The sequence below is a fragment of the Hemitrygon akajei genome, chromosome 14, assembly GCF_048418815.1.
Source record: "Hemitrygon akajei chromosome 14, sHemAka1.3, whole genome shotgun sequence".
Taxonomy (NCBI): Eukaryota; Metazoa; Chordata; class Chondrichthyes; order Myliobatiformes; family Dasyatidae; genus Hemitrygon; species Hemitrygon akajei.
In genome coordinates, this window is record NC_133137.1 from 78796347 (window position 1) to 78813207 (window position 16861).

The 16861-nt window shown below is 42.2% G+C and overlaps 1 protein-coding gene across 1 annotated transcript in view; it reads right to left on the reverse strand.

Annotated features, from left to right (window-relative positions):
* mapk11 (mitogen-activated protein kinase 11) overlaps positions 1-16520 on the reverse strand; it is a 72061-nt gene extending 55541 nt beyond the window's left edge. The window contains exon 1 of the mRNA XM_073066413.1: positions 16203-16520. Within this exon, the coding sequence (XP_072922514.1) occupies positions 16203-16315 (113 nt within the window). The 5' untranslated portion in view covers positions 16316-16520. The remainder of the gene's footprint in view (positions 1-16202) is intronic.
* Between the last annotated feature and the right edge of the window lie 341 nt (positions 16521-16861).

Below are 16861 nucleotides of genomic sequence, written 5' to 3' on the forward strand. Positions count from 1 at the left end.
TTCAAATTGTTATTAGTAGTGAAATTATATAATTACACTTGATATGTTTCCTGGTATAAGTGGAGCAACTTGGATATACTTCTATGGAAATCTATTATCAAGCGTTAGGTTTTTCCTGTGTAATATGTTAGCAATTGACATTGCTTTAAAAATACACTTACCTTACGACCAACGGACTTTCCAATAAATGTCAAAAGAAAGTACCAGGGTATATGACTTTTGAATCCATGCCAATTTTCTCATTGCCAATCAGTCAGTCAGTGAAAGAATCTAATATATTGGTAAATTGGTTCATTATTGTCACATATACTAAGGTACAGCGAAAAACTTTGTTTTGCTCATCACCCGTTTCGTTACAACAGTGCACTGAGGTAGTACAAAGGAAAGGGAACAAGATACAGAATTAGAATTAAAGTGTTGCAGTTACAATGAAAGTGCAGTGCAGACAAACAAGAAGGTGCAATAAGAGCAGTGTTGATCATCATTGGGGCGGTACAGTACCATAGTGGCTAGCACAACGCTTTACAGTACAGGTGACCCGGGTTCAATTCCCGCTGCTGCCTGTAAGGGGTTTGTACATTCTCCACATGACCACATGGGTTTCCTCCGGATGCTCCTGTTTCCTCCCACAGTGCAAAGTCATACAGGTCAGTAGGTTAATTGGTCATTGTAAATTGTCCTGTGATTAGGATTGCGGGTGGTGGGGCTCAAAGGGCCAGAATGGCCTATTCCATGCGGTATCTCAATAAATAAACTTACGTCATTATATGCCTTGTCGTGTGACATGGACGATCGTGGTCTTCCCATGACCATGATCTTTCCTGGCAAATTTTTCTACAGATGTGGTTTGCCATTGCCTTCTTCTGTGCAGTGTTTTTACAAGACAGGTGACCCCAGACATCATCAATACTCTTCAGAGATTGTCTGCCTGGCGTCAGTGGTCGCATAACCAGGACATGTGATATGCACCGGCTGATCATACGATCATCCACCACCTGCTCCCGTGGCTTCACGTGACCCTGATCGAGGGTGGGGGGAGCTCTAAGCAGGTGCTACACCTTACACAGGGGTAACCTGCGGGCTAGTAGAGGAAAGGAGCGGCCTACCTCCTTTGGTAGAAATGCATCTCCACCCCACTACTTAGTGGTGTTGATAGTGAATTCAATAGTTCGGGAAACAGACAGAAGACTTTGTGGACGTGCAAGAGACTCCTAGTTAGTACGTGCCTCCCAGATACCAGTGTCAGGGATGTGTCGGATTGAGTCCACAGCATTCTTAAGCAGCAGAATGAACAGCTAGAAGTCATGGTACATATTGGTTTGACGTTCTGAAGAGATAATATTAGGGAAATAGGTAGAAAGCTTTTTGGCGCAGGCAACGAGAGAGATCACCTCTGGAATTCTCTGCATTGCTGCCCTGTGCCATGCACCAGTAATGACAAGAATAGGATGATATGGCAGATGAATGTGTGGGTGAAGAATCGGTGCAGGGGGCAGAGTTTTAAATTTGTGGATCATTGGGATCTCTTCTGGGGAATGTATGACCTGTACAAAACAGACAGATTACACCTGAACTTGAGGGGCAACTTTTTCATTCTGCAAGTGATCTGCATGTTGAATGAGCTGCCTGATGAAATGGCTGAGGCGGGTGTATTGAGTGGAAGGTTATAGACTGTGTAGAAGGTTTGGATTGATCATGGAGCAAGTTTATATTGGCCAGTGGAACATCATGGGCGAAGATCTGTGTCGCATTGTTCTTTATTCATTAACTACATTTAAAAGACAATTGGACTGGAACATAGGTAGGAAAGTTTAGAGCAGGGGGTCCCAACCTGGGACCCATGGACCTCTTGCTTAATTGTATTGGTCCATGGTATAATAAAGGTCGTAAACCCCTGGTCTAGAGGGATGTGGGCCAAATGTGAACAAATTGAACCACCTTAGATGGGGATCTTGGCTGGATTTGGGGTCGTTTTGCCAAAGGGCCCGTTTCCATACACAAAAAGTGTACTTTTTATTTAAAAAGGGAACAATATCCTGGAGACTGAAAAAGAAGGTGATACTGTGAGAACCCTCATTCATGCAATGCCTGTGTTCAAATGTTCCCAATGCAGAGTAGGCGCACAGCACACGGCACGCTATAAAGTATCTTTAGTGATGAGTAGAAACTACTTTGATCCAAAATTGAAACTGAGAAATAGTTGAAAATTATATGTTTGGAACATTGAAACAGAAATTAAGTGTGACAAATTAATGAGTGTATTATTTCATTAACAAACTTATCCCTGCATTGCAATTAATGCCAGTTGGATCCTGCCTAAGGTGATAATTTTGGGTGTGAAGGGGTAAGATGAAATAACGCTCGTTTCACACAAAACCTGATGTTCAAACTTGCATGGAAAACCGGTGGATATTTTGCCGATGGAAATGGCAGCCAAGAACCTGTAGGTATTCTGCCCACTACAAGCAAACTGTATTCTGGCATCTTCCCCCTTCCTTTCCAGTCCTGATGAAGGGTCTCGGCCTGAAGCATTGATTGTTTATTCATTTTCAAAGATGCTGCCTGACCTGCTCAGTTCCTCCAGCAACGTGTGTGTATTGCTCAGGATTTCCAGCATCTGCATAATCTCGTGTCTTGTATTACTGCAATCCACAGGAAGTGTGAGCAAGGTCCAAGGTCATGATTTCAAATCCAAAATGCTCTGGTGGGACTAGTCCAGTCAGATGTCATCATTGCAATTGTTCAAGTTACAAAGTACATTTATTATTGTAACGCGCTGTAAGGTTTCACTGTTAAGGCTAATATAATGGCTTCTGTGTAATGTTCCACTGCTAAGGAAATGGTTTGTCTGTAGCAGCAATGTTTGGGTTATGGCTAGAGATAACGGGACTTTGGAATGCATGGGCTATCCAATGGGAGAAATGTTGTTCTTTCTTGTGTGTCTGGGAGCCGGGTTTCTCGCGGTCTTTCATCGGGGAGCGATGGAGAGAGAGAACATAAATGGAGAGAGTCGGACGGAGTGGACTGAGGAGCGAGGGTCCGAGGGTTGGCTACACTTGGAGGTCGATGGGGACAAATGAACGAACAGTGAGCTCCAACGATGCACAATAGACTTTTTCCTTAAAATGGGCCCATTTTCTTTTTATTTTCTTTACTAACGCTCTATCCAGATTAAGATATATAAAGTTCAAGCATTTAATTGCATTTGGTGTACTGTCTGATATTACGCGGGGTGGATTTGTAACCCGGCAACACATGACGCAGCATCCACATAAACGAGATTTCTCAGTTTGGCGGGGTCAAGAGTTGTTGTCCCCTAGACGAACACGTGCTGGCCGAGCCTGAGGATTACATTATCAATGTATGCATGCAGTATACAACCCCAAGATTTGTCTTCCCACAGACAGCCACAAAACAAAGAAAAGCATGGACTCGTTCAAAGAAAACCTCAAGCCCCCAAAGTGCAAAATACAAACAAATCATGCACACAGCAAAAAAAAGCAAAAAAACCCCACAGAATATAAAACATTAAACCACAAAGTCATCAAAATAGTCCAGGAATGTTCAGTTCAGCTCAGTTTAATCTAGTCCTATGTCGTTCATTGACCGCGGGCTCAGAGCCAGTGCATCAAATTTGCACAAAATAGCAACAAGAAAAAAAAAGAGCAACAAATCACTTCAATTAAACCTTGTCCAAGACCATGGACAAGGACAGAGAGAGGGTGGTAAAACAGTGTTTTCACTTTAGAGTAAGCAAGTGGTTCAGCTGCAAAGACAAGTCACATTTTCACAGCCTAAAGATCCAAGACTAAGATAAATAATTAAAGCAACCTCAGTCCAATCTGAAACAACAGCAGGAAGCGGGGACTTCATTGTGTGCGAGTTCATGAGATAACAAGGAACTGGGATTGTACAATATCCATGCCACAAAAGTAAGGCAGCAACACACAGACTTTCAGACAAAGCTAAAGATGCCAGAGAAGAGTGAGATCAAGTGTAGATCAGGCAAGTGTTTTGTGACGCAGTAGCACTCTGTGTACAATGGCCATCTCAAGCTGTATGTCATTTTAACTCTTCCTCCCACTCTGACCTGTCTGTCCCCGACCTTCTCCATTGCAATGGAAAGGCAAACTGCAAACAAAGAAAACCATCTCATATTCCACTTGGCTAACTTACAACCCAATGGTATGATATTAGGTTTTCTAGTTTCCAGTAACCTACACTCCTCATGCTCCCCTCCCACACACACTCTCCTAATCACTTAGTTTTCTTCTCCCATACTCTATCCCTATCTGCCCAGCATTCCCTCCGCATCTGGTTCCACCTATCACCTACCAATCTCAACCCCAGCCCATTTTATACTACTCTCTACTGGCAAATTTATTCCTTTTCTTTTCAAATCTCGACTCAAAACATTAACTTGTGTCTTTTGCCTCTGCAGATGCTGATTGACCTGCTGAGCTCTTCCACCACTCTGCGCTTGTTTCAGATATTAGCAACAAGCATATTGGTATCTGCATCGATGCTCCCGTAGATTCTTTGCCAATGAGGCAAAATGTTTTCAAGGTTCAAGGTACATTATCAAAGAATGTATTCAGTATGCAACTCTAAGATCCCTCTTCTCCAGACAGCCACAAAACAAAGGAAACAATGGAAGCCGTTCAAAGAAAAACATCAAACAGCCAAGCGCAAAAAAAAAACAAAACGCACAAACGGCAACATGAATGTGAACTGCCCCCTTGTGCAAAAAACAAATCGTGCAAACGGCAACAATAACATCAAACCCCCCCCCGTGCAAAAAGAACACATATAAAGCACAAAACACGTCTAGCCAGATACCATGGACAGAAAGTGCTGTCAAACTGAAAACCTACTCTGACGAGGTTTTGCAGAGCAAATGGAAGGTTCAATGGAATGTAGAAGGCAGTGAGTACAGTTATGTACAAAGCTTGCTGCAATCTTAAAGGCAGGCCAAATTTAACGGTAGGGATAAACTAAAGGAAACCAAAAGGGATTCCAGTACTAACATTTCAAACCTTCAGCTTGACACATTGTTGGTAGGTAATGATAATCTGCTGAAATGCAACTTCAGTAACAGAACAGGGTACAGTATGCACATTCATGGCAGATCATGTTCAAGCCAACAAGAGTTGACTTGAGAAGGAACTGGATAGGCTGCAGCAGCAACAACAGTGCAGTTGTGTGCAAGCTACAAAGTCTCATTAAATTAAGATGAAAATGAGAAATATTATCTGCTAAAGATTTTGCTAGAATTGTATGCAGAGTTTGCGGGTCAAAGGCATTTATAAAATTGGTGATCTCTGATACTTGCACACAAGCACATATTGACCTGGCCATCAATATATAAATTGTAAGTTGACCCAATGGAGTTAAATCTTTGCTCAAGGCTTGAAGCCATTAGGAAGAACTTTACACAGACTGGATCATTGCTTGTGGAACCTGTGAATGTTACAAACACAGGAGATGAATTTCTGACTTTTGAATCAAGGCTCAGTTTACACAAGCGCAAAATATGAAATTGAAATAAAGCAAATGTGTGTGTCTTTGCAATGTCTGAAGGTTAAGCTGACGGGCTTCAGCCAGTGATAGAGTTGATGAAGTCTGATAAAAGGATGTCGAACAAAGAGCAACAATGTGTGCTGTACTGTGCAAAAATTTTACGCACATACACTGTACGTGCTGTATATAGCTAGGGTGCCAAAGACACTTGCATGTACCGTATTTGTCAATGAGGAGCAGAGAGCAAGTTTGCAAATCTGGCAGGAGCAAAGGATGTTGGGAATGGTGAGGAGGGGTGTGGGACAGGTGGCAGAGAAGGAGTGCAAGGGCAGGGAGGGGGCACAGGTGCAGACACACCCACCTGAGACACCAGCCAAAGTCATTTGATTCCAAACAACTGGTTTATTGATCATTACAGAATGTCACTTAGATACTCCTCCTCCCTCCCCTCTCCCTTCCCCTTTTCCCAACTATGATTCCCCTCTCCCTGCCCCCTTCCCACTCTCAGTCCACAATAAAGACCCATATCAGAATCAGGTGTATCATCACTCACATACATCATGAAATTTGTTTTTCTTTGTTGCAGCAGTACAGTGCAATACTTAAAATTACTACAGTACTGTGCAAAAGCCTTAGGCACCCTAACTGTACATATGTGCCTAAGACTTTTGCACAGTATTGTAGGTGATAAATGCAGGAGAAGATTAGCAAGTTAAGCTCTTCTTATTCATTATGGTATCACATATGATGGCCAACCACTTTAATTCCTCTCACCGTTCCAACATGTCAGTCCATGGCCTCCTCTTCATCTATTTAGGGCCATTCTCAGGGTGGACAACTAACATCTCATATTCCATCTAGGTAGCCTCCATGCTTGATGGCATAAACATTGATTTTTCCTTCCAGTAATTTTTATTTCTTCTTTTTTTCCTCCCACTTCCCTCTTCTCTGCTTCCCACTCTGGTCTCTTACCTCTTCTCCTCACCTGCCTACTACCTCCCCCATTGGCCGTCCTCCTTCCCTTTTTCCCATGATCCACTCTCCTTTCCAATCAAATTCCTTCTTCTCCAGCTTTTTGCTTTTCCAACCCACCTGGCTTCACCCATCCCTTTCTAGCTAATCCTCCTCCCCCACCCCCATCTTTTTATTCTGGCATCTTCTACCTTCCATTCCAGTCCTGATGAAGGGTCTTGGCCTGACACATTGACTGTTTATTCATTTCCATAGATGCTGCCAGACTTGATGAGTCCCTCCAGCATTTTATGAATTGAAGCTGTCATGTTATGCAGCAGGTTAGGGGGAAGGTTCAGTGATAAAGAAACAGGAATGTTGAGAAAGCAAAACCCACTGATTCTGTATCTCACATTGTTACGAGAAGCAAATGTAATTATGCACAGCTTGAGAAGGAATCACTCAGAGAGAAGCACAAACACAAGAAAGTCTGCAGATGCTGGAAATGCAGAGCAACACACACAAAATGCTGGAGGAACTCAGCAGATTAGGCAGCATCGATGGTAATGAACAACCAGTCAATGTTTTAGGCTAGGACGCTTCATCAGGACTGGAAAGGGGAAGATGGCACAATAAAAAGGTAAGGGGAGGGCTAGGAGGATAGCTACAAGGTGATAGGTGAAGCCTGGTGGGTGGGAAAGGCTGGAGAGGAAAGAATCTGATAGGAGAGGAGAGTGGACCAGAGGAGAAAGGGAAGGAGGAGGGGACCCAAAGGTAAGTGATAGGCAGGTGAGAAGAGGTTCCCACTTTCAGAGCAGAGTTTGGAATCAAGAGAATCCTTCAGTTAATACCAGGCAGAACCTTTATCCTAATTATAGACCATAAACCACTACGAATGAGATAGTAAGACCTAAATCAGCAAGATTTATTAATGCCAAACAAGAGAAAATCTTCAGATGCTGGGAATCCAAGCAACACACACAAAATGCTAGAGAAACTCAGCTGGCCAGGCAGCATCTATGGAAAAGAGTAAATAGTCAACGTTTCAGGCCAAAACTCTTCATCAGGACTCAAATGATGAGGGGTCTTAGCCTGAAACGTTGACTGTTTACACACTTACTAATGCAATGAAAATGATACAATAAAGACAAGAAAATTTTATCACCATATGGCTAGGCAATAGCACATAGCAACTCCAAGAAGACAACTGTAGATATGATGAATGTGGCATCAAAACTCTGATACTGGAAGAGAAAATATGATCTGCAGGAATTCATTAATTTATGAAAGACATGCAGTCGTAAAAAAATTGTTGAGGCCACGTGAAACGCATTGTGTTATTTTTATCCCTCCCTTCAAAAATGCCACTCAATTCTTTAAGAAGACCTGGAGGCAAAGGTAAGAAATTATAGGTTAGTTAGCATGACTTCAGTGGTTGGGAAGATGTTCAAAGGTTCATTTAATAACAGAATGTATGCAATATACAACCTGAAACTCATACTCTTCAGAGACATCCACAAAACAAGAAACTCCATAGAATGAATGATAGAAATATCAAAGCCCTGAAATGCCAATAATGTTGGAGTACATTATTAAGGATGAGGTTTCGGATACTTGGGAGTCACCTGATAAAATAGGATAAAATCAGTATGATTGTCTTAGGGGAAATCTTGGCTGAAAAATCTGTTGCAATTCTTTGAGGAAATAACAGGCAAAACAGACAAAAGATATTTATTTGTTTTTTCAGAAGGTCTTTGACAAGGTACTGCACATGAGGCTGCTTAACAAGATAAGAGTCCACGGCATTACAGGAAAGATACTAGCATGGATAGAAGTTTGGCTGACTGGCAGGAGGGAAAGTGTGGGAATAAAGGAGGCCTTTTCTGGTTGGCAACCAGTGACCAGTGGTGTTCCACAGGGATCAGTGTTGAGACCACCTTTTTTTGTGGCCACGTTTGCAGATGATATGAAGATAGGTGGAGGGTCAAGTAGTGTTGTGGAAACAGGGAGTCCATTGAAGAACTTGGGCAGATTAGGAGAATGAGCAAAGAAATGGCAGATGGAATATAGTGAAGTGTATGCTAGTGCACTTTGGTAGAAGGAATAAAGACAAAGACTATTTTTAGATGGGGAGAAAATTCAAAAATCAGACTTGGGGGTCCTCATGCAGGATTCCCTAAAAGTTAATTTGATGGTTAAGTTAGTGGTGAGGAAGGCAAATGCAATGCTAACATTCATTTTGAGAGGACTAGAAGACAAGGGCAGGGATGTAATGCTGAGGCTTTACAAGGTATTGGTCAGACTGCCCTTGGAGTACTGGGAGCAATCATGGACCCCTTGTCTAAGGGAAGATGTGCTGGCATTGAGAGCCCAGAGGAGGTTCAGAAGAATGATTCAAGGAATAAAAGGGTTAAGGAGTATTTGATGACTCTGAGCTTAGAAGAATAAGGGAGCTCTCAATAAAACCTTTTTCATCGACTACTGAAAGGTCTGGATATAAGACGTGACACTGACCTTATGGCAATAGAGTTATCTACGGAATTTCTAACACCAGATTAAATGCATCATGTATGTGCATTCCTAATCCTGTACTAAGTTCTAATGGCTTTATATCATCAGGTTTCACTGACACACTCTCTGTATTTTTTGAGTTTGATGACATATTATTATCTATAAATCTGGGCGCCACAGCAGCATAGCGGTTAGCATGATGTTGTTTAAGCTCAGAGTGGCAGAGTTCAGAGTTCAATCCTGGTGTCCTACGTAAGGAGTTTCTGTACATTTTCCCCATGGAATACATGGGATTTCTCTGAGTGCTCCAGTTTCCTCCTACAGTCAAAAGATGTACCGGACAGGTTAAATCGTCCCATGACTTTGGCAATTATTAACTTGCAAAATTAACTTTTGCAAACATTCTACTTCTTGCCATATCTACGGTAGCTTTAATACGTCATGTGCTTCTTGCAAGATTACTCTGTTGTTCTAACTTCCTTTCATCTTTTTGTTGAAATCCGTTATTTTCCCAATCCTCAAGTTCACTGCTCTTCTTGGCAGCTTATTAACCTTTTCCTTCTGTCTAATACTATCTTTGGTTCCTTAAGCCTGGATAAGCTCCCACTACCCATTAAATGCTCCCAATAGCATGCATCTCATATAGCTTCTGACAACCAAGTCCAGTTCCTGGCCTTCATGTGTGGTTTTGCTACTAAGCCTGGCGGAACTGTTTCTACTAACAGGAGAAGGGGTAAAGGCAGGTTGCTATGCCTTAAAACCAGTCGCTCAGGGCAGACGGGGCTCGTCAGTCATGCTTGACAGCTCATTTAGAAGGAAATCTCTGATCTCAAATTTCTTCTGTCTTGCAGTTATACCACTCATGGGCAAGGCTTTGCGAGCAAACCCCGAGGGAAAAATCTGGAGCTGGAGTCCCTAAGGCAGCTCTACATAGAGTTCAATGCTGACAGGCATGTTCTGAGAGGCCAGTGGTGCCAAACTGTATCAATCTCTCCCATTCCTTTAGAATCATCAGCTGCATGAAGAGGGGGAACCTGCTGCATGGGCAACAGCCCTGGCTTGCACATCATGTGGACAGCTGGGACGCAGCGTCAATGGTCGACCAACAGAAGGGCTCAAAGCTATCTTTAATTTCTCTTTTTTAGTCAGAGTTGGACCACCTTTTCATGGTTTTTTTCAGCCATAAGGTAATATTGTAATCTACAAGAGGTGATTGATAAGTTTATGGCCTAAGGTAGAAGGAGTCAATTTTAGAAAACCTAGCACATTTATTTTTCAACATAGTCCCCTCCTACATGTACACACTTAGTCCAGCAGCTGTGGAGTATATGGATCCCTTCTTTCTAGAAGTGGTCCACAGCAGGGGTGACTGATAAGTTCATGACCTAAGGTAGAAGGAGATGAGTTATACAGCTCTCTTTACATGCATGTGCAGTTCAACTCTTTGAGTGATTATGCAGAAAGTTTTAAGTTAATAACTCATCTCCTTCTACCTTAGGCCACGAACTTATTAATCACCCCACGTTTGTATTCCTTCCTTGACAGTTAACCGATATTTATTTGCAATGCCATATTTAGAGATATTGCACAGTATCCGATTTTTCTGGCCTGATGAGTCTGTATCACCCAATTACCCACATGACCAATCAACCTACTGTATGGCCAACCCAGGCTACCTCTGATAGATCTGTATTCCCAGATCCCTTTGTTCTACAGGATACCTTAGTACTCTACCATACACTACGTAAAGTACTATGCAAGTCTTAGGCACATATATCTGGCTTGGATGCCAAAGAGTTTTGCACAGTTTGTCAATGTGGAACGGAGAGCTAGTTTATAAATCTTGCAAAGGATGCTGGGAATGGAGAGGGTGGAGTGCCGCAGGAGGGGTGGCAGAAAAGGAGTACTAGGGGTGGGAGTGGCAAGGTCATTTCACTCTGAATAATTGGTGTTTCCCACTCCCTCCCTTCTCCCTTTCCCTTTTCCCCAACCATGATTCTCCTCTCCCTGCCCCCTTCCCACTCTCAGTCCACAATAGAAACCCACATCAGAATCAGGTCCATCATTACTCACATATATCACAAAATCTGTTTTATCATTTGCAGCAGCAGCATAGTGCAATACATTAAATTACTACTGTACCAAGCAAAAGTCTTCGGCACTTTATTGATATATACAGGTTTCATATTTTATCTCAATTGATCTTCTGTAGCCCAGTTTAAAGCAAAAGTATGAAAGACTGCTGAAACTGAAAGTTGAAAATGGACAAGAGTACAGATTAACCAATTAGATTAATTGGCTATGAAATAACAGCAATGGGATTAATATGTATATATTCATCATCATAATAATGTGCCATGTTGTATTCTATGACCATGATTATTCTTGGCAAATTTTTCTACAGAAGTGGTTTGCCATTGCCTTCTTTTGGACAGTGTTTTTACAAGCCGAGTGACCCCAGCCATTATCAATACTCATCAAACACTGTCTGCCTGGCCTCAGTGGTCACATAACCAGGACTTGTGATATGCATCTGCTGCTCATACGACCATCCACCACCTGCTCCCATGGCTTCACATGACCCCGATCGAGGTGGGGGTGGGGGGGGGGAAGGGTTGCTAAGCAGGTGCTACACCTTGCCCAAGGGAGACCTGCAGGCCATCGGAGCAAAGGAGAGCCTTACATGTCCTTTGGTAGAGACGCATCTCCACCCTATCACTCACATGTATATAATCGGAGTGGGTTAATTCAAAGACAATCAGATGCAAAACATAAAACAAAGAGTGAAAACTTAGAGTTAACAATTGTCAGAAAAAGTTACTGGCTTTATTCTAAGTAGGACAATTGAAGGAAAATATGCAGTACTTCCTAAATGCTTTTCATTTGGAGAGCATTTTAGGAAGGATGTCCATTGTGTAAATAAGACTTTAGCAGTGTATTCATGTTGATAGATAAAAGGGACCTGGTTTCTACGATCATTTTCTAACAAATTCTGCATATACAATTTGGACTTTTAAGGACTCTTCATCTCATGTTCTCAATATTTATTGCTTATATATTTATTATTATTTCTTCTTTTTATACTTGCACAGTTTGTTGTCTTCTGCATTCCAGCTGAATGTGCTGGTTGGCTGGTCTTTCACTGATTCTGTTATGGTTATTATTTTGTAGGTTTATTGAGTATGCTTGCAAGAAAATGAACTTCAGGGTTGTACATGGTGACATATATGTACTTCGGTGATAAAATTTACTTTGAACTTTGGAGGTTTTCAGCACACGGACACGCTTCCACACCATCTGGCCTGTCAAGCCTGCCCCGCCATTCAATAAGATCATGGACTCATCACCACCTACCTGCCTTTTCCGCATAACCTTTAATTCCCCTACTCTGCAAAGATCTTTCCAACCTTGCCTTAAATACATTTACTGAGGTAGCCTCCACTGCTTCATTAGGCAGAGAATTCCACAGATTCACCACTCTTTGGGAAAAGCAGTTCCTCCTCATCTCCATCCTAAATTTACTCCCCTGAATCTTGAGGCTATGTCTCTTAGTTCTAGTCTCACTTATCAGTGGAAACAACTTTCCTGCCTCTACCTTATCTATCCCTTTCATAATTTTATGTTTCTACAAGATCTCCTCGCATCTTTCTGAATTCCAACAAGTACAGTCCCAGGCTACTCAATCTCTCCTCATATTCTAACCCCCTCATCTTTGAAATCAACCTGGTGAACCTCCTCTGCACTGCCTCCAAAGCCAGTATATCCTTCCTCAAGTAAGGAGACCAGAACTGCATGCAGTACTCCAGGTGCAGCCTCACCAGTATCCTGTACAGTTGCAGTATATAACATCCCTGCTCTTAAATTCAATACCCCTAGCAATGAAGACCAACATTCCATTTGCCTTCTTGATACCCTGCTGCACCTACAAATCAACCTTTTGCAATTCATACAAAAGCACTCCCAAGTCCTTCTGCATAGCAGCATGCTGCAATATTTTACCATTTAAATAATAATCTGAGCTTCCATTTTTCCTTTCAAAGTGGATGACCTCACATTTACCAACATTGTACTCCATCTACCAGACACTTTCCTACTTACTTAACCTACTTGTACTCTGCAGACTCTCTGTATCCCCTGCACAATTTGCTTTTTCACTCAATTTAGTGTCATCAGCAAACTTAGATACACTACACATGGTCCACTCTTCCAAATCGTTAATGTATATCGTCAAGAGTTACAGGCCCAGCACCGACCCCTGTGGCACACCACCCACCACTGATCACCCATGTATGCCAGCTCTCTGCTTTCTATTAGTTAACCAATCCTCTATCCATGCTAATACATCACCCCCAACTCTATGCATCCTTATCTTATGGATAAGTCTTTTAAGTGGCATCTTATTGAACACCTTCTGGAAATCCAAGTAAATAACATCCATCCATTCCCCTCTATCCACTGCGCTTGTTATATCCTCAAAGAACTCCAGTAAGTTTGTCAAACAGGACCTGCCTTTGCTGAATCCATACTGTGTATGCATGATGGATCCATTTCATTACAGATGCCTCACTATTTCTTCTTTAATGATAGCTTCAAGCATTTTCCCAACTATTGGTGTTAAACTAACTGGCTTATAGCTACCTGCCTTTTTCCTACATCCTTTTTTTGAAGAGTGGCATGACATCCACCTTCTTCCAATCCACCAGGACCTGCCCAGAGTCCAGAGAATTTTGGTAAATTATCACTAAAGCCTCTACTATAACCTCTGCCATTTCTTTCAGTACCCTGGAATGCACTCCATCAGAACCAGGGGACTTTAGGCCCACAAGTTTGCTCAGTACTACCTCTTTAGTGATAGCTACTGTATTGAGTAGCTCCCATCGCATCCATATCATCTTTCTTTGACATGTTAGGCGTGTCCTCCACCATGAAGACTGACACAAAATAGTCATTCAAAGCCTCAGTCATTTCCTCATTACCCAATATTAATTACCCTTTCGTGTCTTCCAAGTGACCTACCTTTGGCCAGCCTTTTCCACTTTATATAATTACAAAAACTTTTACTATCTGTTTTTATATTTTGTCCTAGTTTATTTTCATAATCCATCTTCCCTTTCTTTATTGCTCGCTTAGTGGTTCTTTGTTGCTTTTTAAAATTTTCCCGATCTTCCAGTTTCCCACTTCTCCTGGTGACTTTGTGACAAGCTTTTAGTTTAATGCCTTCCTTTATTTCCTTAGTTATCCATTGCTGGCTCTCCCAACCCTCACTGTCCTTGCTTTTAACTGGAATATACTTGTGTTGAAAAATCTCTTTGAAAGTCTTCCACTGTTCCTCCACCATCCCACCACATAGCCTGCATTCCCAGTCTACCCTATCCAACGCCTCATCCCGTTGTAGTCTCCCTTGTTTAGGCAGAATACACTGGTTTTAGATCGAACTAACACTGTGATCACTCTTTCAAAGAGGATCCCTAAGTACAAGATTCAAAATTCAAGATCCCCTTGTAAATTCAGTAACATGCTGTTCAAGAAAGCTAAGACTGCCTCAACCAACTTGGTTTACCTAATCTATGTGCAAGTTAAAGTCCCCCACTGTAACTGCTATTCCATGCCTCAGATATTTCTCAGTTTATTGCCTGTGCCACTGTCATGTTATTTATTCCCTTTACTAATCTCTACCCAGAAAGTATCACCCTGGATCGTTATCGAAACTGGTTAATTCTTCGAGGGCCAGCAATCCCCTGATTTAATCCTAGCCTAATTCACGGGACAATTTACTATAACCAATCTATCAGACTATCAATGACCAGACTATCGACTGGCAGGTTTTTGGAGCACTGGGAGGTACAGAGAAGGTATAAACTACTTACAGGCAGCAGCGGGAATTGAACCCGGGTTGTTGGTACTGTCGATGGTACTATAAAGCATTGTGCTAGCCACTGTGCTACCATGAATATGGGGCTATTCTCCTTAGAAGCAGAGATAGTTGGGAGGAGATACGATCGAAGTGTTCAAAGCAACGATGGATTTTGCAAGGGTTAATAAAAGGGAACTGTTCCTGTGCAAGACGGTTGGTGAACGGAGGGATTATTGATTTAAGTTAACTGGTTTTAAAAAAGCGGAAAGATGAGGAGACATCTTCCTAGACATTGTGTTGTTTTAATAGAAATTCAATAATAACTTTCTTAGGAGAAATGGATTACAACTCGGAGAAAAAATGCAGAGATGCAAGGAACGAATATTGTTACAATACTAATGAAACGGCTTTTGAAAGAGTTGGCATAGTATTAAAGCCTAAATAGCTTCCAGTGCTGCACCATTCAACGGGTCTTACTAATAATGTGTAATAATTGATTACATTTAGTAATCGGACAAATTGGAGAACTCGATTATGCATAAAGCGTACCAAGGTTCATCTATTAGAAATATAAATTACTGAATAAACTACTTACAGTATTTGAGTTACAAATCTTACCGAAATAAATCTTAAGGAATATAATTCTACATACTGTATATATTAGCGTGGAATTCAATGTGTAATAAGACAATTGCAATAGCAGCAAACCATGGATATATTTCGCCAGAAATAGGCGGCAAAAGACTTCCGGGAAAAAAATTATCTTTCAAATAAAGGAATTTAACGGTGCTGTTTTTAGCCCGTTATAAAAGCCTTTGCCGTCCGACGCACAGAAAGGACTACAGACGCTGGTTATCAACACAATTGATGGTGAACCCCTGAACATCGGGTTACAGGAAACACTGGACCAGGGGGCGATGCAGTTGTCGTTTCACTTTGCTTCTCACACGGTAAACACCCAAAAGCACATTTTGTTTCACAATCTCGGAATGGCTTCGAATCAGCACTCCCGCATCTTCAACCGTAAACTGAACTAACCACGCCCATATAAAGCCATTCCAATATGGTTAGCCCTTCAGTTAATCCCTGCGATCCGGATAAAGGCTCGATATCTAGTTATTTTAGCCTAGTATAGATTGCAGTGTTCACACTTTGCTATCCCAAGCACTTCAAATATCGATTTCGACCTTCGTCAAACAGGCCCACACAAAGCAGGACCCAATACATGTACAACCACATTTGTTATGTTTGCGGACTTTGTAAGCTTTGTGCCTATAACAACAAAAAAAATCCGATGACATCCATGAAACGACGTATAAAATGTTGCTGGCTGTATAGACTGGGTTGCAGGAGACATGATACTTACCAGACAGATCCGTAAGCCCCAGATCCGACCGGGCTCAGATTCCGGTATCTCTCCGGCACTTCCCATATCGTTTTGTTTAATTCTTGCTTGTAGAAGCCAGTCCTGACTGACATTTTTCTACCCCATCAAACGGTGCGGCCGGACCCCCTCCGAGGCAATAAACTCAGCGCCGAATCGAAACTGATTAGAGATTCCAGCCGCACATTTGCATTTTATTACAGAAGGCGAGCAGCGCGCAGCCTGCTCAAGCGTGCGGACTCCGACCGGTTCAGCATCGCAACTGGCACCAAACGCTCAGTGGCCGCCGCCTCCCCCACTTATACACAGACACTAACCGAATCGTCACTCTTCACACATTGAAAGGGGCGGGATCGAGTAGATTTCAATCGCTTTAGCTGAAATTAAACCACACGCTCCGGGTTTAATTTCACCCCTAAAATAGAAATATTTCGGGGAATTTTCGGTGTTTTTACGCTTTGCTCCGTTTTGTCTCCCATCTCGTCCTGTCGCAGGGTTCGACCTGTAACGTAGACTATTCCTCACCCCACCCCCACAGACGCTGCTCGACCCACTGAGTTCTTCCAGCAGAATCGAGTCAGAATTAGTTTTAATATCACTGGCATATGTCGTGAGATTTGTTGTTATGCGGCAGCAGTTCA